The sequence below is a fragment of the Oryzias melastigma genome, linkage group LG18 (genome assembly GCF_002922805.2).
Source record: "Oryzias melastigma strain HK-1 linkage group LG18, ASM292280v2, whole genome shotgun sequence".
Classification (NCBI taxonomy): domain Eukaryota; kingdom Metazoa; phylum Chordata; class Actinopteri; order Beloniformes; family Adrianichthyidae; genus Oryzias; species Oryzias melastigma.
Window position 1 is genome coordinate 13,686,193 of NC_050529.1, and position 23,495 is coordinate 13,709,687.

General features: G+C 38.5%; 1 protein-coding gene across 4 annotated transcripts; it reads left to right on the forward strand.

The window, feature by feature from the left end:
• The first annotated feature begins 6,307 nt into the window (after positions 1 to 6,307).
• LOC112156377 (hepatocyte growth factor activator) lies at positions 6,308 to 22,558 on the forward strand. 4 transcript variants are annotated; one of them, XM_024288626.2, is made up of 15 exons: positions 6,459 to 6,545; positions 6,697 to 6,783; positions 6,856 to 6,919; positions 7,043 to 7,130; positions 9,636 to 9,709; positions 9,784 to 9,927; positions 11,968 to 12,099; positions 13,748 to 13,858; positions 14,293 to 14,467; positions 14,861 to 14,958; positions 17,191 to 17,455; positions 18,350 to 18,498; positions 18,637 to 18,777; positions 19,576 to 19,715; positions 21,671 to 22,558. In XM_024288626.2, the coding sequence occupies exons 1-15, from the start codon at positions 6,510 to 6,512 to the stop codon at positions 21,842 to 21,844; spliced, it is 1,878 nt and encodes a 625-aa protein (XP_024144394.1). In that variant the 5' UTR covers positions 6,459 to 6,509; the 3' UTR covers positions 21,845 to 22,558. The 4 variants fall into 4 exon arrangements, with proteins under 4 accessions (XP_024144393.1, XP_024144395.1, XP_024144394.1 ...); XM_024288625.2 differs by having other exon boundaries at positions 6,308 to 6,783; XM_024288627.2 differs by lacking the exons at positions 14,293 to 14,467; positions 14,861 to 14,958 and having other exon boundaries at positions 6,309 to 6,783.
• Positions 22,559 to 23,495: the final 937 nt, after the last annotated feature.

Consider the following 23,495-nt stretch of genomic DNA (forward strand, 5'->3'; position numbering starts at 1 on the left):
TTGAAAACAGGAAGCTTCACCAACACTTTATTTTGAAAATGTGTTTACTTCTGGTGACAGTATCGCTGTGCATTCAGTTTATTTTTAGTTTATAAACTTAAAATCCAACATTATTCTTAATTTAAGATAAAAAAAGTACATACTTCCTGAAGTGTATTTTTACTACTCTCTACTACATTTATAGAGATTCTGAATTTGTGATCTTGGACGTTGCAAATATTTGCTCTCTAATTTTTGGGAGCAGATCGCCCTAATGCGCACACCTGTCTAAATTCCCGAAGTGGTCGTGATAGAAGCAGAAGAAGCAGAGTTCTGTTGTAAACAAACAAAGCTGTTAACACGGATTTTTCTAAAAAGGCGCAAACTTTTTTTCTTGGCTGAAAGAAAGAGGTCAGGGCTACGGTAATGTATATGGAAAGCCTTCTTATTTTTAAATTGATATCCTTAGTATCAGACGATTTAAAGCCTAACTAGTTATGCCAAAGTACAACTAGTTAAGTAGTGACAGCCAAAAATGTGAAATAGGTAACTAATAATGTTTAAAAATGTTAACTAGTTGACTAGTGGGCACTATTTGTACTCATCTGTTAACTAGTGACATGCACATTTTCTACAAGTTTACTAGTAGGGCTCCTTCAAATATCAATGGTTAACTAGGGTGATCAAAATCTCGTACTACTTTACTATTGATGTGCAAAATGTTAACTAGTTGACAAGTGAGACATATGGAAGTTTTACTAGGTAACTAGTGTGAGCAAAATCTTGTAATACTTTACTAGCTACATGCAAAATGTTAACTAGTTGACTAATGAGACGTAAGTTTTACTAGTTAACTAGCGTTACCAACATTTTTTAGTACTTTACAAGTGATTCTCAAAATATTAGCTAGTTAAATTTTTGTATTAATAGTTAACTAGTGTGACCAAAACATCGTACTTCTTTACTAGTGACATTCAAGATGTTAACTAGTTGACTAGTGAGATGTATGGAAGGTTTACTAGTCAACTAGTGTGACATAAAGCTTGTACTACTTTACTAGCTACATTCAAAATGTTAACTAGTTGACTAATGAGAAAAATATACATTTTACTAGTTAACTAGTGTGATCAAAATCTCATACATCTTTAGTAGTGACATACAAAATGTTACCTAGTTAGATGTATACGTTTTACTATTAACTACTGTTAACAGAATCTTGTACTTTATTAGTGACATGCAAAATGTTAACTAGTTGACTAGTGGGAACTACTTGTCCTCATCTGTTAACTAGTGACATGCACATTTTCTACAAGTTTACTAGTAGGGCTCCTTCAAATATCAATAGTTAACTAGGGTGATCAAAATCTCGTACTACTTTACTATTGATGTGCAAAATGTTAACTAGTTGACAAGTGAGACATATGGCAGTTTTACTAGATATCTAGTGTGAGCAAAATCTTGTACTGCTTTACTAGCTACATGCAAAATGTTAACTAGTTTACTAATGAGACGCAAGTTTTACTAGTTAACTAGCGTTACCAACATTTTTTAGTATTTTACAAGTGATTCTCAAAATGTTAGCTAGTGAAACTTTTGTATTAATAGTTAACTAGTGTGACCAAAATATCGTACTTCTTTACTGGTGACATGCAAGATGTTAACTAGTTGACTAGTGGGACGTATGGAAGGTTTACAAGTCAACTAGTGTGGCATAAAGCTTGTACTACTTTACTAGCTACATTCAAAATGTTAACTAGTTGAATAATGAGACATATATAAGTTTTACTAGTTAACTAGTGTAAACAAAATCTTGTACTACTTTACGACTGACATGCCAAATGTTAACTAGTTGACTAATGAGACACGTTTTACTAGTTAACTACTGTGATCAAAATCTCATACTTATTTACTAGTGGCATGCAAGATGTTAAGATGCTAACTAGTGAGACATATACGTTTTACTAGTTAACTACTGTAAACAGAATCTTGTACTTTATTAGTGACGTGCAAAATGTTAACTAGTTGACTAGTAGTAAAAAACAATGCACTAGTAAACTAGAGCACATTTCTAAACATTAAAAGTTAAGTAGTTAACATTTTTGGCTTTTACTAGTTAACTAGTTGTATGGTTGACATTACTAATTTAATCAGCCTGAAATCAGGGATATTGATTCAATGATAAGAAGGCTTGTCATAGAGTTGCGACCAATAAAAACATGTAGCCTTGGATACGCTTAAGTATTACGTCTGAGTAACATCAGCCTTTAGTTTATCTGGACACGACTTTACGTTCACAAGCTGGATAGTGTAAAATGTTAGAAAAAAAGTGAGAAACAGCAGGATCATCCTTTCTTCATTCCAAGGACAAGGCAGAATGCCTTATAAGAAGACTGTTCTTTATATGAGTCCACCAATCAAGAGTGGAAGTAGTCTTGCCAACAGTTTCCCACTAATTCCCATGGTTGCTTGTTCGGGTTTCACAGGACTGCTTGGCATGTCCAGTTCAAAAGCCCAGTTCAGCGGAGTTCAATGGAGTCCAACAGCTCATCGGACCGACTCATATCCAGACTCCAGGATATTTCTGTCGGAAAGTTGACACAGAAACACAGATGCCTTTTACAAAATAAAAAATATGATGCATAATCAGTCAGTGCTCTGAGCCGGTAACAGTTCCAATGGTTCGTTTGCTTGGAAAAATTAAGATAATAGGCATATTTTGAAAATTGCATATTTTTAAAAACAGTTGAGTGGTAGGTAGTAATTACTTTGTAATTATACTTAATTATAATAGTATGTGGTAAGTGCTGTTGATTGAGCAGCTTTTGTGTGTGTAACTGCGTCTCTGAGATTATAACAAGGTATGAGGAAATCATGATAAATCTCAAAAAGTTGTAGTTTGTTCTTAAACATTTAATGGAACCAATATCTTTATGTTCATTTAGAGTTTGCATTTCTTATTGAATAATTTAACTTTTTTTTCTTCTGGATTTAAATCTTTAGCAATCTTTGGTATCAATCCGGAGATCCTTCACTAATATGCTCATTTTTTTAAATCTTAGTACCCTTATTCCCAATTTACCCATAATTCCAATGCCACAGCCTACCTGAGTATTGATTCTGACGATGTCCGACCCTTTATGTGAACCCATGTCATGAAGCTGGAATCATCTCAGACTGTTTTTTTGAACATGGCAATGACTCAAATGACCTCCACAGTCACCAGATCTCAACCCAATAGATCTCCTTTGAGATGTGGTGGAATGGAAGATCGGCGTCATGGATGTGCAGCCAACAAATCTGCAGAAACTGATGCCATCATGTCAATATGGACCAAACTCTCTGAGGAATGTTTCCAGTACCTTGTTGAATCAATGCCACCAAGAATTAAGACAGTTCTGAAGGCTAATGGGGTTCACCGCGTTCTTGAACTCGCATCACATACTTGGTATCATACGACTGATACGCATATTTGATTTGGTAAAGATTTTACGTCGGATGCCCTTCCTGACACAACCCTCTGTATTTATTCGGGCTTGGGACCGCCACAATGGGACCCTTGGGCCCCCTTGTGGCTACATCACACACTTGGTGTGTTCGTAGCATACAAATAGATTTTTTTTGGCAGATTCCTGGATTACTTTTACCAATAAACCAAACCTACAAAGGGTAGTTTTTGTCAATTATGGCTTTATTAATATTTTTCATACTGTGTTGCCCTGCTTACTCGTGTTTCATTATTCACAGTTTCACGTATTTTTTACATATTTTTTTTCCAGTCTTGTGACACTTCTGGTTTGTCACAAAAACCCCAACAACTCAAGACGCTTGTATGAAACTTTTGCATTAAAAAATGCTCTATATGTTGAGGAATTCTCCAATATTCTTTATTAATTGTTTACAGAGCATGATCAGAAGTGTTTTTGATGAGTGTGGATCGTAACGGACATTCTTCTGCCGTGGGGGGTGAGACAAAGAAAGGGAGTTCTTGCAGATTCGGGGTATTCGCGGATGTCTCCGATCCCTAACCCCTGCAAATAAGGAAGGAATACTTTATTTATTCTAAGGATAGTCACAACATTGGTATAGACAGATATGTCTTTTTAAGGTAATTTTATATCTTATAAGAAGATAAGATTCTAATTTTTTTACTTTCAGATTCAAATTTGCTGTTTTAACATTCGACACTAAAAATTCACTTTGAACTCACAACTATAATAGCATACAAGAAAATAAAATACAAGTAAACAGTAAATGAATCAGTGGGAGTGCAATATTTAAAAAAAAGGCAGGAATAAAATTTAAATGTAGTAATTTATAGTTTGGATTAGAGTTAGGGATCATCATGACTTGTAAAAGCATCTGGTCAGCGGGTTCAAGCAGCTTCCGTCTTCATAGTGAAAGCCTTATTTTTGCCTAAAGGCTTCCAAACAAAAGGATATTCCTTCAAATTCCATTTATTTTTTATTCATTTTTATAATCTAATTTTAGAAGGCTTTAGGTTATAAATGATAAATGTATAGTCAATATTTTCAAACAAGTGTTGTTGATATCACCACTGAATCTTTAGACCTATTTTTCCATTACCAAAAACAACATTTTAGTTTTACATAAAGGCAGTTTTACCTCATGCACCAAACATGAGAATATCAAGTCTGCCTCAGATTTCAGAACTTTCACATCTCTTACTTGTTGTAGTTTGTTGTGGGTGTGCTGATGCTGGTTCTACAGTCAAAGTTGAAGTATATATTATAGATATTTATCGGCAAAACTCTTTATGGAATTTAATAACAGTAATTACATGAAGGGATGAAACAACCTTTGTGTGCTGCGTGTGATGCTTGTATCAGTTGTGGTGCAGAAATAGAGAGGGTTTGATTTGATTGGAAGGATGTAGGTTCGGTTCTCACCTTCGCCAAGACACTAGTGGTTTGGATCTGTGTGTGTGTGGAACTGTGAAGTTCTTTCAATCAAGACATATTAAAGATCCAATGAAGAATGTGTGTTTTGACATGTTCTTGTAGAATTTTCTCTGATTGAGGACAACCATAAAATAATTGAAAAGCAGTACTTTTTTGTTCAAATCATGTTGGATCCAGAGTAGATGAAAATCTGCAGTTTGAAAAAGCTCAGGTATGTGACACAGCAAAGGCCGTGGGCGGGCCAAAGTCTCCATGCTCCTCTACAATTCCAAATTCTTCACTTGAAGACATATAGATCCATGTACGTCTTTGTTTTCCTTGTCTGAGCTGTCATCTAGCTCAGAACTGTACAGCTGGATAGCTGTGATATTCCTCCCTGTTTTTTTCTTTTTCTTTTGCAACTCTAATGTTAGCTTTGGATTATGAGGGGTTCTAAGCTAGCGGAAGAGAGTTTAAACAGAGATATTCTGGGATATCAATGTAGAGTTAATACTGGGCCAACAGTCCCACTCACAACCCCCAAAAATAAAGTCAGAGTCACATATTTTTCATAGAATAAATAAAGATATATTTTATTGTAGTGTATTCTGATAAATATTGTGATATAAAATGATCTATATTATGATATCCATTTTTTCTATATCGCCCAGCACTAATTTTTTGTTTTTCAAACACTTTGAGCTACTTTTATCTGAAAAGTGCTTTACAAATAAGACTGTGGATCAATGTAGGTGGCGATCCAATTCCATTCATGAATCAACCTCGATTCACAAACTGAACCACGATTCTTACTTTTAATATGTTTATTGCTATGTGTATTTACTGGATGGATGACAATTGAAATTTTTTTGTATGAAATTACTACCTTTGATACATTTATTTAGAACAGGAGATCAGAATTAACAAAACGGACAAAAACACAAATATTTAAATAGAAAGAAATTATGTTTGTCAATTTTATTTTATTTTTTGTCAACCTTCTTGTTAAGTTTAGCAGTAATTTCCTTGAAATCTTTGAGAAAAACTAGCGTGCATCGATGCTCACTACATCAGCAAATATAGACCACAATGCATTGTGGTCGAACAATTTTTGCAGCAAAAAAAAAGTGTACAAATATAATTTATTAATAAACCATCCGCATTTTTATCATAAGAACAAAATAGAGTCACAAATAGACGTTGTGAAATGTTCGTATTAATTCAAATTTCTCTTCTTGAAATCGATGCTGTCATATGTGGTGTTTTAAGAAAAAGAAAGAAGAGTAGTGAGCATGGTGTTTGAATTGCTCTTAAAATCCAGGAACTAGATTGTAGATTTTAGTAGTTAGGGATTAGGGTGGGAATTCGGACACCCTTTTTTGACCCTGTGACCTCATAAACACGTTTAGATGGATAGTGTATGAAAAGGAAACTTCTAGAATATCGCCAGACTTTTAGAAGTATAATGTACTTCAATTAGAATTGTGTTTTTCCCAAAAGATTTTAGTAAAAGTGAGTGATTTTTGAAGAGGTATACTGAAAGAGAGCTGTTCTCCACTCAGTTGAAAGAGTAAACCCTGGGCGTGTGCGCAGAGGGAACACCAGCCGGGACATATATGATGCCTCAGCCTAATGACGCAACAGGTTTACTCAATCGGCCCTGAAATGGTGAGGGACAGGATAATACATGCAGGCTTTCCTATGACCAAAAGCGGGCTGCGGACTCTGTCACTCACAGCTGTAACGTGACATGCTCACGGACTTCTTCTTCTTCTTTTTTCTTTCTTCTCCTTACTTTTCCCCTTTTCTCCGGCACGAGGAAATTCGCTTCCCGGGACGCACGCGACCTTTACTGATGGCGCACGTTCGCCTGCTGCTCGTGTGGTTCGTGTTCGGCGCGGTGGCGGTAAGTTTTGAACGTCGTCGGCCGTTGTGACGCCGATGGTGAGGAAACTGAGCGCGTGCCGTTTGATTTCAGCGGACTTCAAAGGCGGCTTCCGAACCCGGGGTCTCCACGGACGCGTTCAAGGACAGCGGGAAAGGTAAGCTCTCACCTCAATGCTAAAATCATTTGTAGATGCACAGTTTAGTGAATATATGCGTTTTTTGCATGTAAAAAAAGTCATTTCATTTTTTCATTTTAATTTTTTATGTTTTTGATTTAGTTTTTACTACATCAGGAAAAGAATGCAAATTTCCATTTAGACATGGAGGAAGGATCCATCACCACTGCATCTCCACTTCCAAACCCTGGTAAGTCTTTCTCATTGACTGTATATGAGAACTGGACTGAGTGACTGTCTGTCATTGGTAGAAAATGAAATTAACTTCTGGCTCCAACAAAATAAAGCCAATTCAGTCGCCATTTTTTCGTAGTACGGACGTCGCCATGTTGGAACCAAACAACATCAGTAAGCACCAGTTAGTCCGACTCTGTTTGAATCGTCTTGCCAATCAGTTTTTTGGAACATTCCTACCTCTTGAAAGCGGGCTACATAATTGGCATACTTCTGGCTCCAACCAAATAAAGCCATTTCAGTCGCCATTTTTTGTGATATGGGTGTCGCCTTGTTTGAGCCAAAAATCATCAGTAAGCAGTGATTGGTCTGAGTTAGTCTGAGGTGAATCTGAATTCTTCCCCTACTGCTTCCCCCTACCCCTCAAATTGTAGGGGCATTTAAAGGGGTAAGGCTGTTGTTCGAAATAGTTTTTTAAGGACTAACCCTCGCGGCGGAGGGCTCTGCTTCCGTCCACCGCGAGGGTGTTCCTGAAGCAAATAAGTTTACATTTAAATGTAAGTAATGACTTTTTGCTTTAGCATAAACTTTTAAAGTTATACAACTACCGTTGTGACGTATGTTTGAGCACTAGCTGCTCTGCGCTAACATAGCTGATTATTGATGACATCATTGAGCGGGAGTAACGTCCGAATTTGAAGACACTATTTTAATTCATAACTCTCAGTTTGGAAGGCTAAATGTAGGGGTATATATATATATATATGCCACATAAGAAAAAGTGAGAATTTGTCAAACGTTTTGATCGTTCAGCACTAAATCACATACTTTTATTGAGACATCTGATTGGCCAGTTTTTAACTTGAATAACTTGCATGAAAAAAATAGGATTTGCAAGAACATGTTAAGAAAAAAAGTAGCAGAACAAGAATATTTATTATGACTGAGTAATAGCTAGGATTTTGGCTCTTTGGAGCCAGCAGGTACTTCCTGTTTGTAACATGAAGGGGAGGGGTCACTTCTTCCATGGTTTATGGAATAGCAGATAAAACAGGTTGAATTTTCTTTATTAGGTTCACATGTGTGGCTTTCCATGCAGCACACGTTGATGCTGTGCGTAGGTATACCTAATTTACAGTGATGAGGCAACACCTCGTGGCTTTTAATGAGCCAAAAGGAACTACTTTTTATAAAGAGTGTGTCAGGAAAATCCCACATTATCTCACGTTCCTGCAATATCTCCCGGGGATATATCAACAGCTGGCACAATAAAACCCTCCTAATGAAACACTTTTATTCTTTTTATTTTTTTTTTGTACCCTGGCAACATCATCTTTTTATTATTTTGGAAAAAGCGAAGAAAACCGCTGAAGGGCTTTTCCAGCCCTCTTTACTTGGAAGTGAGATGGGGGGTGGTGGATGTTAGAAAGCTGAAGCAACTTGTTTGCGATTGCTGCATGCGGCCCAACATCTTTTGTCCACCTACTCGAAAAAGTTGCTGCAATATGTCGCCACGTGTTGTGTGTGTCAGTGAGTGGCAGAGAGGTGAGTCACACTACTAAAGAATGTCACGCCGTCGCCGCTGTGTGTAGGCTGGCTAAACCAAAACAATGAAGTTTAGGGCTTTTTTTTAAAGAAAATGACATTTTTGGGAGTAGATTTTAGCTATTTCAAGCAGGGATAGGCTCCAGCAACACTGTAAAAAGTCAAACATTGGATCAATAAAGAAAAATGTTGTCATTTGCTACATTTAAAATGATTAGTTTTAATTAAATTTTAATGTTGAGTTGATGGTTTAATTTATTATAACTTTTTAAATGTAACTAATTGCAGAACTTGTGTTAATTGATCCAATGTTTCATTTTTTACAGCGAACGCTGTGATTAGACTGGATTAAGTGGATTTGGAAAATGAATAGATAGATGGAATTTAAAGCCACATGATGACATCTGTCATTAAGAATCACTTGCAAACTGCTTAGAAAAGGGGAAGTGTTGGAGTTGAGTGGTTTTAAGGTCAAAAGTACCATAAGTGCTGCGTCAGGAATTGTACAAAAAAAAGTATGCTTGCATTTATGCATGTGTGCAGACTTCAGGGTGTCAGTCTGATGCGTCTAAACAATCCCTCTATAGGCTGACCCTTTCTTCATCCACAGAACTCTTCTTCATGTCCCTCAATTTTACTCTTCTATGCTTTAGCTTGGTTTCCATGCCGACCATTTGCTATAGGATAAGGACAGCAGCCTAAGTTGTTACTTTACATCAAAAAGCAACAAAAAATTTAGAGATTTAGTAACAAAATTAGAATTTAGGAAAGAAAAAGTACTTTGGCATTGAAGTGTAAACATTTTTAGAGTTAATTTTGTTTTTTAAGAGAAATGTGAACAAATGTGGTATGCTAAACCAAACTGTTTTTTGCTGAGGGAAATTCCCGCTTTCTGTTTACAAACCCTCTGAATGTTTGGTTAAACTTAAAGGTGACTAAACCATGACCGTGTTGCCTTCCTGTTTGTCCGCCACAGGTGCTCTCTCACGCACAACTATGACCGGGACCGGCTGTGGGGCTTCTGTGCCCCCGAGGAGAACCGACCAGAGGGTTCGTTTATCTAACAGCGGAAATGAGCCGTCGTCGGCGTTCCTCCTCTCCTAACTCTCCATTTCCACTTTCAGTTTTTCTTCACTCGCCACGGCGGATCGGGGATCCGTGCCGGCCGAACCCGTGTCAGAACGGAGGCGTCTGTGGGCTGGTCCCTCGCACGCTCTCATTCGAGTGCTTCTGTCCGGAGAGCTTCACTGGAAGACTGTGCGAACAGAGTACGACGCTTTTCTGCTTTAATATTCTTTTAGAAGGAAGTAGAAAAAAGCATCTAAACATATCTGTTCGCCAGTGGGTGAGCAAATAAGTGTTGCACTCAAAAGGGAAAAAAATTACTTATTTATCTGCAGTTTAATTTAGCAAAAAAGGTAACGTATTTTCTACACTATAGAGTGCACCGAATTATAAGGCGCATTAAATGACGCTAAAGAGTCATAGATGAATCCATCAGTCAGTCAGACTTTATTAACTGCATTCACAGTAACTCTAAATCTTGTTTGTGACATGTTGCATGCAAGTCACGTTACAGACATTAGCTGTGTTAGCATATTTGCAATATTTAAAAAAAACGTCAATGAGACTACGCTAACTCCCATTCTTTTTTGTACCATGGAAAGAAACAGTTCAACACTGCTACCCTTAGCTACGTTAGCATTTTCACAGTACCTTGTCTGTAAAATAAAGAACACTACAACATGGTACACGCTAGCCGTGTTAGCGTATTTACATTAATACCCAATCTTGTTTGCGACACGTAAAAAAAAGACGGATAGGACTACAGTGTGACTATCAGTTAAACACCGCTACACGTTAGCTACGTTAGCATATTCACAATACCTTTTCAGTTAAATAAAAAAAAAAAACACAGTTCGACACAGCTAAACGTTAGCCCCGTTAGCATTTTACAGTGATACCCAACCTTGTTTGCAACATGTAAAAAAAACCCCAGAACAATATTGTTACTCTGCTAACTTCCAACTTTATTAGTGACATGGCAAAGAACAGTACACGTTAGCTGCGTTAGCATATGTACAACACGGAAAAAAGGATAGATAGGCTACCACTTAAACAAACGTTCCGCTACTGTGACTATTATAACTCCAAACTTTGTTAGTAACACAGTAAAAAACAACAGTTTGACACCGCTACACATTAGCTATGTTTGTGTTTTTACAATACCTGCAACCTTGCTTGTAACACGCATAAAACCAAAAGCCTAAACAAACGTTGACTATGCTAACTTCTGACCTTGTTAGTAAAAAACACTTCGACACCACTGCAAGTTAGCCGAGCTAATGTATTTACAATAGACTGATGTCCAACCTTGTTTGCAACAATTAAAAAAATATTGGTTAGTCTACCCTTAAAACATTAGGCAACTATGACTTTGATAAGTCCCAACCTTGGTAGTAACACAATAAAAAAACAACAGTTTGACAGCACTACACGTTACCAATGTTAGGATAGTCTCAATAACATGTTTTCAACTCATACAAAAGAGCAACTCTCATATGGTTTCAACAACCATATGAGGCCCTCTGGTTTTTAAGGCGTCCTGTCCTTTTTTTGTTCTTTTTTTATATTAATTAAGGCTTTTAAGCCCACCTTATAGTGAGAAAATATGGTCATATTTATGCATGAATTGAATGAAAACCAAAAAAGTACAAAGATACTTAATTCTACAAACTAGAATCTCAAATGTAAAATCTATTTTTAGGAGAATGCTCCATTAAACATTAATAGAAATTGAAATGCTGGATGCCATTTTTTTCTGAGTAAATTATACAACCTATAAAAATAATTACTTTATCTAAGAGATTTTATTGACTCTGGAGCTTCAGCATAATTAGCCAAACTTTCCCTTTAACCCTTTAACATCTGAGACACACTTTTTGAGATGCAATAACTTTTCAACCATTTACACACCCAACATAATTCCAGTGGATTCAAAAAGCGTCTTTTCTCCACTTCAGAATCCACTGGAATTATGTTTGTTGCCTAGATGGTATAAGTGTTAGAAGAAGTCAAAGAACATCAACAATGGAGCTAAAGCTCCGGTGTTAACTATGTAGAAAAATATTGTGCTTTAAGTTGCATGTAATTTTTTTATTTTTAATGCGATTGTTTCTCTTAAAGAAAAGCCACAAACATACAAATATAAGGGTAAAAAAACAGCCATCCATCATTTTTTTTGCCTTAAGCAAAGACTTGTCTTGAGCTCTCTGATCTCCTCTCACATTTCAACCTCCTCCTTTCAGGGAAATGCTATGAAACCACACACTTGCGCTTTTATGACATCGGAGAGTCTTGGGGACGAATTCACCTGCGGAATGTGGAGCAGTGCTCGTGCGTGGAGGGCGAAATCCAGTGTCAAAGGGTTTACTACACAAGTAAGAGCGGCGTCCTGCTTCGCTTTCGTTACTGTTTGCTTTGACGACCTGTGGAGGTATCCAAGCTGTTCAAAAAGAAGAAAAAAACCAAACAAATTTCCTGATTTAATGCCTCAGATGGCTCGGACCTCCACCCAAACCTGAAAGAACCGGTGTTTCTTTCTCATACGTAAACTCTCAGCAGAAGCCATGAAAGGCAGGCCCCACCCTCCCTTTGATCACACCTCCAGCGCTCCAACCTGGCCATTGAAGTGCGGGCTGATTACGTGAGTCATTGTGACTCAGGAGCCGTGTTACAGGACACACCCCGTGGGTCCTCACGGCGTGTTTTATCTCCGTGGGGGGATGATAATGGCTGTTTGGCAGACTCCCAACCAGAAAGATGAGGAGGAGTTTTCTTTCAAGCTCAACTAAAATAGTTTCGTTGGTTTCTCTGACACTGTCACGCAAAAAAAAAAAATAAAATAAAAGAGTTGCTCCAATTTACTTCCAGTTAATCCCTATTGTTTATAAAAATAAATATTAAAGTGGATTTTTAATTCTTGACGAAAATATATGACTTGAAAGTGAAAGCGATTGGGTTTTAGACAGGTCATGTGACGCGTTTATGTTTCGTTGTCATGTTGCTTTGATGTTTCAAACAGGTTGACAGCTGTTGAAATTGAGAGCTGTGATTTTTTTTCTTGCACCGACTGTTTTAAGAGTAAAGATGTAGGATGAAAGCAAGACGTAACCCTTTAACTTCCCAGTTGAAACCCTTTAAAATATGAAACCAACTGGAGCCAAGTCAGTTCATGAATTAACCAACAGGGGGTGGTTATACAGGACAATTAATCTGTTAAATCAGAGTTTTAGCCTGATTTCAAAGACTTTTTGTTGTCTAAGACAATGGGTTCAACCTTTTTCAGGCCACAAACCAGGTTAATGTTAGACAATGTTTCCACAGACCAGTCTGTATGAGACTAAAGTGAGTCCAATTGTGTTTTTTTCCCTTTTTTTAGCCTCCAGTTTCCCTTATAGTCCTACTCTGATCATCTTGTGATCTATTTTAGAAACTTCCCAGTGGTCTTTTATTTTCGACAATGCCGTTTTAGCCCCAAAAAATAAATAAATAAAATGGTGTTATTTTCTAGGGACATAGTTTCTACAGAGCGGCAGTATGTTCCTTAGAAATTCACCTCTGAGTTGTGACTGTTAGCAGGAGTAACGCTGCCCCCCTCCGGCATCTATAAACGAGAGCAACCGAGCTCTGCCGCTCTCGGCATCGCTAAGTGAACTTTAATTTGTTCAAATATGGGCGTGGCTTTTATACTGGAGTCGCAGAGCATGATGACGTGAAACTTCGGAAATGACATGGGACCCTCAGCAGTTGACCAATCGCAAAATTCAACTGTAACACCTCGTTTCAACCTGTAGGGGGAGCAGATCACCATTTCAGGAATTAAATAAAAATATTTTAAATGGTCAAAAATGTGGCAGGGACCAACAGAAAGCACTTTTTAAAGTCCCATTTATAGAGATAAACAGCCAAAAAAAGTTGATGTACTGTTTTAACAACACCAAAAACACAATTTTCCACAGAGTGGGTTTTTAAATTTGTCCACATGAAGGTTCAGTCAGTGCTTCAAATGTTTTTTTTTCTTTCCAGCGTGCCACTCAAACCCTTGTCAGAACGACGGAACGTGTCGTCTGATCACATCCACCAGAAAGGAGGTGTGTCACTGCCGGAGCAGCTACGCCGGTCCTCACTGTGACCTTCGTGAGTAACCCCAACAGAAAGCAGCTTTGTCCCAAAGTGGATGTTTAGGCCGAAAACGCAGAAAAGTTTGAGTTTTTTTGAAGGATGCCGCATGTGCCCGGATTAGCTTTGGCTCCCGTTTCTCAGACTGGTGAATGACACCCGCTCCCTCTTCATAGTCTGCCGCGTCTGCATGCCGGCAGTGTTCCTGCATGTGCATGTGCTTTGATGAACGGCAGCAGCTGGAGTCGCCGCCGAGCGTGCACGCAGCTGCTGCAACACAGAGACTTCCAGGCATGCTCCTAATCGTCCCATCACAAAGAAGTCTGTCGTCACAAACCGGCTGCACTTGGGGGGAGGAGGGGGGGCGTGGGGCGTTGCCAAACCTGCAGAAGCCGCAGCATGTCTTTTTTTTTTTTTTGGCGAGTGACTCCTTGTGGTTTTTGTGTGCGCAGAGCCGAACACAGAGTGCTACAAGAGCAGGGGCACAGCTTACAGAGGAGTGGTGGACACCACGGTGTCCGGCGCCCGCTGTCTGCCGTGGAACTCAGATCTGCTCTATGACGAGCTCCACGTGGGCGCAGTGGTTGCGCCAGACCTCAGGGGCCTGGGAGAGCACGCCTTCTGCAGGTGTGTGCGCTCAAAGCAGCTGTTTGCCGCAGCAGGGTGTTGAGGATGTTGGCGAGCGCCACACATCCGGCAAACTGGTCCGAATTCCTTCTTATCTTAATTTCCCGACTCTCGTCACTCAGGTGGATGAAGCTTCAAAAAGCCAAAGGCAACACGAAAACACGTCTTATCTCTGACACATGCTAAGCTTTGATTGTTACCATGGCAACCCAGCAGTCGCGTAACCCGCCAGCCAAATCTTATTTGATTTAAGCCCATGCGAACGTGTAGGAAAAACTGGGACCCATCTGGAAAAGTTCGGGAGAAAAAAAACCTCCAGATTTAATACCTGAAAAACTAATTATGAAAAAGAGATTAGAAGCTGCCGCTGTAACTGTGTTTCTGTGTGTGCAGAAACCCAGATGGGGACCAGAAGCCGTGGTGCTACACAGTAAATGACAGCGCCATCTCCTGGGAGTACTGTGACGTCCCCACTTGTGCGAAGCCTTTGTGTGAGTAACGACAGCAAAGGGGAGCAAAGTGTCACCTCTGTGTGCTCTGTTGATAGTTTTTATTTTTTAGTGTCCTGTGGATGTCTGAGTCAGACTGAAAGGCAAGAAGACCGACAAAACAAGACTGGAAATAGACCACAGAAACAAAAAAACAAAAGCCTCAGGCAATGACAGGATAGAAGATTAATCACATAAATGTCGTTTTTTTCTGTCTAAATGTCTTGGGTTGGGTGATTTTTCTTTATTTTTTTGACAAATGTAGCCTCAGACATGTTTAAGATGTAAAATTGTAGAATAAGCTTTTGTCGGGGTGGCTGGTCTGATGTTGGTGCTTTTGGGATCTGCTAATACCTCTGTGTTCTTTACATTGGCTGTATATGAGAACTGGACTGAGTGACCCCTCCCTCTTAATGCTTCAAACAGGAAGTACACACTGGCTCCAACAAGCTGAAATCTCATTGCTAAGGGAAAAAAAACACTAATTTCTTTGCTAATCATATTTTGTTTCATTATAAACTGACCAATCAGATGCCTTGATAAAAGTGATCTCACATTGAACATTCATTCTACCAAGTGTTAGGGGTGTGGCCTCCCAACAAGCTCACTCCTGATTGGTGAGAATGTTCTCGGATCAACCACTTCTCACTGATGTTGTCTGGCTCCAACATGGCGTCCGTATCACATAATTACTTTATAATTGACTTTGTTGGCTTCATTTTCTATGAGTGACATCACACTCGCTCAGTCCAGGTCTTTGATACAGTCAACGGTTCTTTTTGGAGTGCTTTGGGGAAAGGGAGCACTGGATTAGCTTCTGCCTCGCCATCCAGGTGTGACATCTACAATAATATTGGGAAATGGGGTCACTGAAGTGTGGAAAACCCCAGAATGCCCAGTTTGAGACTTACCTACTTTACTAATTTGGTCCAAACTTTAGTGGAAAATAATAACTAGAATGACTTCTTCTGTTGTCACGGTAACATCTTTTCCAAAGGCGCATATTTTGCTAAGACATTTAAAATATCACACCCTTCACTTATAACAAAGTTCCACAAGTGAAAAAAATCTCAAGTGTGGAGGTAAAACGAAGAACTGCCTAATAAGAATCACAGCTTCCCCTTTCATTTGCCTTTGCATTAATATCACAAGTTTTTTTTTTTTTTAAATCTAGCAGTGCATAAAAAGCAATAATTATTCATGAAGGTCCTTCAGTATCTTAACCATCTCAGCCTTGTTTCTTTTTTGCCGTCAGTGACACTTGACATTTGAAAAACAGATCATTAAAAACTCCCACGTTTGATTAGAAAGCTCACAGTTAAAGTAAAAGCAAAACTGCAGGTAATCTCTGCCGAACCGCGCTCTTGAAAGCTGAATTAAGACGAGATGTTTGGATCACTAAGAGCTTTTTTTCTTTATAAACACAAGGGGAAAAAAGACATGTAGGAATAAGGCATGACTCACCCCAAACCTACGCGTCATGTCAGGTGGAGCCAAATGTTTATGTAGCGAGTGGGATATGGCCCAGTTGGCTGTCTGACACCATGCCAAGGCTGTGAACAGAATTCACAAGCCTTCCCCATCTGCTGTGCCCTCTCCAGCATATGATTTATGTCACCGGGATGCTCTACAGCCCAAAATCTATTAACATAAAGAACAGGAGTGGACAGGTTGGTTCCAGAATATTCACAAGTAGTAGGAACTTGGCAAAAACCTGGAAAAACGCGGGGATGTAAGCATACATTCTGGGGCAGAAGGTGTTCAGAGAATAAGAACAAAAACATTATTGATCCCACAAAGTTTAATATCTAATGCTAATTGCTAAATTAGCTAAACAGAGTGTAATATTACTGAAAAAAATCAGCATAAAGCTAAAGAAAAGAATACTAAACTATGCCCAAGACCTGGTTGGGGGAGTTTTTTGATTTTCATTTCATTCATTTTTTATTTTGTAAATGTTAAATTAAGACGAATTCCATCAAAGCTAAATAAAATTTGGCATAGAGCTAATCTAGCTTTTTTTAAAATCTTTTTTTAGGCTGAATATTTTTAAAAAGATTTGTGTGAAGTCAAATTTATTTTTTATCATGAATGTTTACAAGCTAAATAATAATTGTAAGAATATATAGCCTTAGCTAAAGCTACACTAACCCATTTTTGTGAATGTTGATAAGAATTTGAGCAGATTTGACTCAAAACTGCCGGCTTGTATTTAAAATATTTTTCCATTTTCAGCTTTTTCACTAAGGACATTCCCGTTCAGGGTGTCTACAACGGTAAAAAAGCCCATCTCCACCACGAAAGCCAAAAGTCCCACATGTGGGATGAAGCACAAGAAGAGGCTAACGCCACCTAGGGGCCGAATACTGGGCGGATCGTCCGCTTTGCCAGGTAGCCATCCGTGGATGGCAGCCATTTATATCGGAAAGTCAGACTTCTGCGGCGGCAGTCTGATCTCTTCCTGCTGGATCGTCTCTGCAGCTCACTGCTTCAATAGCAAGTACGCAATGCCACACAGGTGCAGTTGTGTTGCCTCGCTGCAATTTAAACCAGATAACACAGAAATCAAGGAGAGTGGGAAGAAAAAAGGGAACTGTGCTCTTTTTTAATGGCTCTCAGATGCTCACGGTTGAAGAAGAGGTCAGAAGGAGAAAACAACAAATTCTGAGGAACATAAAAGAGAACTCAGTAAAAAAAAGATCATGGCAGCACAATGTCAGCAAGCAGGAGCCTCTTTAGGGGCATCGTTAAGCATGAAAATCTGACTCAACGGAGCTCCATTTTATACAAACACTTCTTATTAAATAGATCATAACATCATCTGTCAAAGGTTCTGTTTCTCGCAGTTGAAGTGTTACTATGAAGAACATTAGTTTCTTATCTTTTCAAGTGGGACCAATTGCAGACTGACTCCCACTGTAGATCTTCACTCTCAAAAGTGGTGGAGATACAGAAAAGCAGGACATTTCTTTTTAGGGTGCGAGAATATGATGCATGCTGCAGACAGATCAGATTAATTTACTGGCACAACTTATTTAATAACTTTTTTGCCAACTTACTTATTCCTAAAAGAAAGGCAAAAATATGTGTCCTCTTTTACTTTGTAGGATAGCTGAATGAAAACAGCAATAAAATAAAATAATAAATTTAAAATATATTTTTTAACAAAATACAGAGAAACTAAATATTCTAATGTACTAATTTAATTGTGTTCTCTGTATTTTTAGTCTAAAAAGCCTAAATGTGTCCATATCTGCCTGCTGTCCAGCATTCATAACCCTGCGTCAAAGGGAAAATGTAGTAATATTTGTTTTTTTAGGAAAAAGTACTGCTGTTTTATGTGATTCTGTATTTCTGCTTTGCATTGACTAAACGTTAAATTGTCTCCGTACAGCCCCCTGTACCACCAGGTGCGTGTGGTGCTGGGCCAGCACTACTTCAACAACACCAGATTCCCCAGTAACTACTCGCGGACCTTCGAGGTGGAGAAGATCATCTATCCAAAACACTTCTCCGTCTTTAATCCAACACTACACGACATCGGTAACAATTAAACCTGAAGAGTTTCCCATTTCAGAAAGTCGCTCCTGACCCCTCTCTGTCTGTGCGTCATTGAGCAGATGATTCAGTCTCAGAGTCCACCTTTGCCTGTTTTCACATTACTGCCTTTCTGTTTGGCAGTTCTGATAAAGCTGAAGAAGCAGGACGGGCGGTGCGTGAGGAAAAGCCCTTTCATCAGGCCAATTTGCCTCCCAGAAAAAAACATGCCGTTCCCCGATGGGTACTGTTGTACCATCAGCGGCTGGGGATACACGCAGGAGAGTGAGTGATGCTATGTCACGCATATTTGTTATCCTGCTAGCCTCTTCCAAATGTTCTAATCTATTTATATTCAAGCAAAGAACATACAAAAGTCATTTTTCAAACGCTGGATTTTGACAGGAATTCCCAAAATGTATTACACACACAAGGTACAAAAAAATATCAGTTTTTGGCAGGAAACAGTCCTTGTTCTTTGGCACCTGTGACACTGTATTGGCCTTGAGTTTGGAGAAGTCAGTGAAGCAACTTGGTTTAGACTAAAATGATGACAATAATTAAAAGATTTTTTTTTACATCTCCAGCAGTGTATCTAGAATTTTTTTAAGGGGGACCAGATATAGACACAGGCTTGGAAAAGGGGCGAACAAAAAACTTGTTCAAATCATAAACATTAGTGCTTTCAAAAATGTATTGCTTTGAAGCAAAGTAAAGAAGTAGATAATCTACAAAGCACAAACATACATAGATTTTGGAAACCAAAACAGAATTGCATCCATTCATTCATCCATTATCTTAACCCGTTATATCACAGGGTCATAGGGACCTGTTGGTCAAAGGGTTACAGGAGCCCTTCCCTTGTGGGCGAAAATACATCCTGGAGAAGTCGTTGTTTTGTCCTTCTCGCTGTGAGGCCACCGTACAACCCTGATTAGCAAATATCAGAAGAAAGGATGGATTATTCAAAACTAATGTCAAGTTTGTTCTGTAACATCTATAAAAACAGGAAGAAAAATATCAGACTAGTGAGGAACTTTAGCTTCATATTCTTTTTTCTTTTTCTGTGATTTGATTTAACAGAAGCACGAGAATATTCCCCACTGCAGGAAGCAAAAGTTCGACTAATTCCTCATGAAACCTGTAGGAAACCTGAAGTATACGGAAACCATGTGACGAGTGACATGATCTGTGCGGGCCTGGACTGCGTGGACGCATGCCAGGTAGGAAAACACTTCTAGATGCTGGTGGTTAAAGCTAGTTTTGTCAACAGAGTGTCCAGATCAATGTTTAAGCAAAGCCTTAGTCATAGGCACCCAAGTAGCGGTTGAACCATACGGGTACTTTGGGATTTTTTGAGTTGTCTGGTTCCGTGGAAAGTCATTGAGAGGAGCGACCCCTTTTTTAAAAGGTAGTACAGGTGTTGTCTTGCAGTTCCCTTGAGGCTTCTGTGGTCTATGAAAATGGATTGTTGTGTGTGTGGTAAGTGCATTGTGTAGTATTTTTAAGGGTAATATTTTATTTAATTTTATTTATTTAGCCCAATTTCACAAAACAATGGTCTCATTGGGCTTCATTTCCATTGTAAAATGGACCCATTAAACGGTACAGAACCGTACCTCTTGGGGGACCCTATCAGTTGTAGCTCCATAGAAATGTGGAACAGAACGGTTGGGGCGGAGCCACTGTAGCCACTGTCGATTGGTAGAAAGTAACGACGACATTAGAAAGCAACAATATAGCGCTAAGCTAGCGTTTCCATTTTCGTCTTTACGTCGGTATTCTTGCTAGCTACTTTCAAAAAACATTAAATTCCTGTTATACACGATGTACAAAAAGTAAAGCAAGAAAAAGACGAGTTGCTGGACGACCTAAATACTTGTTGCTTTTCTCGTCGTCGCACTACAATGACATGCTAGCGGTTTACACCACTCATGCACAATGGAAACAAACCGCTAAGTGGAAGCGAGACTTAACTGAGTGGAAACGCTTGCCAGAATTAACTGGACCGTACCGTACAACTCCTTACTGGATAGAACCGTACCAGAGCACTCAGTGGAAATGAGGCTGCATGCAACTTAGAGGTGATTCTGTTGTACGGTGTCATTATGCCACACTCTAGCCATTAGTAGGGTGTGAATTGTCTCTTTTTTGACAACGCTCAAACCTTGATTCTACCTTATCATGCACTTATCATTTGAACAGCATTAAAAAGCCCCTTGCATAGTGCTTAGGATTTGAGGAGGTTTAAAGAATAAAAAATCTGTACAATTTCCTTTTATCTCACCTACTTCCACACTATGTCTTAATTAAGAGTGAAGCTGCGCTCACACCGGCTGCGTGGAGTTGCGTTTTGTGAACCCAAACGACCAGAATTTCAGGCTTTGTGATTATATACTACACAACTTTTAAGTCTAGTCGTGAATTCTTCAAACAAATTTTGGGGTTCATAGATTGAGTTTAACCGGTTGAACTTCTTGACGCTTAATCGCGGCAATGTGGCACTTTGACCAATCGGCGACTCGGTAGCGCCCTTTTCATAACATGGAAATGCCAACCGTTGAAAACATGATCATGAAAGAGGATATATTAATATTTTCCTTTTTCCGCCCAACTGTAGTTGATGTGTAATTAATTGATATGTAATTGATATATATGTAATTAAGAAGACACAGAGACAGACATTTATAGATACGGAGCTGTGAAAACAAAAAGTCTGGAGAAAGAGCTCCGAGCCTCTAGGTGGCGTAAGAGCGCTAGTAAACAGTAAAAACACAAAAGAAGAAGAATCCCCTCGCTGCTGTTATCTGGTTGTCTGGCGCTGGTCCGGTGTGAACACCACCCTTTGAGTATGCATTGTTAAAACCGTGAACAGTGTGTTCTTTCAGCGTTAGCTATGACCTGTCGCTTGGAATAGCCTGGAGAAAACGTCTATGAACATTGTCACTCTACAGACTCACCAAGCGCTTTACAACCTTGATATTTTGCGCGGGTCACCTGGGTGCCCCATACAGGTTTACCCATGTTCCACCCACTCTCAGTCCATATCCACCTTCAAGGGGAGTTGTAACTAAGGCTTAAGACTTCAAAGGTTTGAGGTCAACGATGTTTAAAAGTATTTAAAAGTGACTCAGCTGTCAGTGCGTGGACTTTATTTACTTGTGCTCTTCATCGCCAGGGTGACTCAGGAGGCCCTCTGGCCTGTGCGAAGGGTGACGTCAGTTTCCTATATGGGATCATCAGCTGGGGAGAAGGCTGCGGTCGCGTTGGGAAACCCGGAGTTTACACAAAGGTTGTGAATTACATCGACTGGATCCAGTCGGTGATCAAACGCAAAGCCAAGGCTTCATGAAAGCACCACACATGGACATCATAGTATTTCTCTTTATTGTACACTAATATATGAATTTAAACTGTTTTTTTTATTAAATGTCTCTGACTGTGAACAAGGTTTGAATAAACTTTTTATGACTTGACTAAACTTTGTTTGTCATTAAGAGGAAATGTTTACAACAGTAAGAGCTGAAAGTGGGTTATTTACCAGCTGTCTTGATGTTCTTTCCTGGAATACTCAACTAAAAGGATGTATTTCTAATAGAGTTTGCATCATTTATAACACTTAAGAACTTTTTTTCTCAGCATTACTGTTTGTTTGACGATAAATCCTGATGTGACATGTGAAAGTGACCTTAATGCAAAGTATTTTGTGTTTAGTTTTGTACAGATTCTGTGCTTTTCTTTCAGTTTTTGAGACTCTTTTTTCTATATTGTTTCATGTTATTGTACACAACCGAGCCAAATAGTAAAATGGACCTTTGTTAGTTTATCCATTTGCTGTTTTATTGGTCTGATATTTTAGTGGCAACATTTAACGCAGGGGTCCCCAAACTTTGAGGACCACATAGCTGTCTTCTTCTCTGATGTGGGGTCGGTGTCGCTTTGTAAGAGAACAGAAAAAAACTTCTGGATCTTTCGGCTCCCAAGAGGTTATTTAGGTTGTTTTATTTAACTTATCATTAACTTTATAAACTGTAGAATGGTGGAATAAATTGTCATGTTCTATGTGGATCTCGGTCATGTGGCCAGTTCATGGTGTCATGGTGTCTGATAGGGTTTGGGGGGCTGGACCAAATGTGGAGGTGGGCCAAATTCGGCCCGCGGGCCGTAGTTTGGGGACGCCTGATTTAATGTAAGAAAGCAACTAACACAAGCGTAGCAACACCAAATTAATAACAATATTAAAGGAAATTAAAATAGAAGTAAATTCAAAATGAGTCAACAGAAAGATAACTAACACAAATTCAAAAAATTATAATAGTGTGTTAAAATATTTTCTCAGAAATTACGTTATTTTACATTTTTGTGTTTTTCAGAACAAGTCGCTGCAAAAACTGCTGCAGAAAAGTAAGAAATCTTTATGTTAAATAGATATTTTATCTTCCTTCTTAGGCTTCTGGATTTTATTATTCATATTTCTTACCCAACTTAGACTTGAAACACAAAAGTATAACTTTTTCACCAAAACCAGACAATTTTTTATAAATTCTTACTTTAGTCCTAATTATTTATCAAATATATTTTATATTTTGGCTTTATTCCAATTCTAATTTCGACCTCAGAATTCATTATTTTCTTAAAATTCACATTAATCTCGAAACTTCCTGAAATTTACATTTGAAATAATTTGTTTTTTTTTAATTGTGACAACAGAAAAGAATAGGCCTTAAAATAAAAACTTTTTTGTCAATGATTCTCTAACATCTTAGAATTCTATATTTCATTTTTTTTATTTTCTCGAGTTTTCAATTATTATTCAGACTTTTGTTCTAAAAACTTTAAAAACTTAATTATTTTTTTCAAAATCTATTTTTTGATGATTTGACAGATTTTGATTCTAATTTCAGAAATAATTTTTCCCTAAAAAATCCAGCCTTTAAAACCTGACCCCCCCCCCCCCTATACTTTTAACTTATATGGAATAAAATGGAATTCTGTCTTTAATC

Coding starts and splice junctions, on each gene's coding strand:
- LOC112156377 (XM_024288625.2), top strand. CDS start 6,628: ATGCTCACGGACTTCTTCTTCTTCTTTTTTCTTTCTTCTCCTTACTTT. Junction 7,131..9,635: donor ATCTCCACTTCCAAACCCTG/GTAAGTCTTTCT, acceptor TGTCCGCCACAG/GTGCTCTCTCACGCACAACT. Junction 12,100..13,747: donor TCAAAGGGTTTACTACACAA/GTAAGAGCGGCG, acceptor TTTTCTTTCCAG/CGTGCCACTCAAACCCTTGT.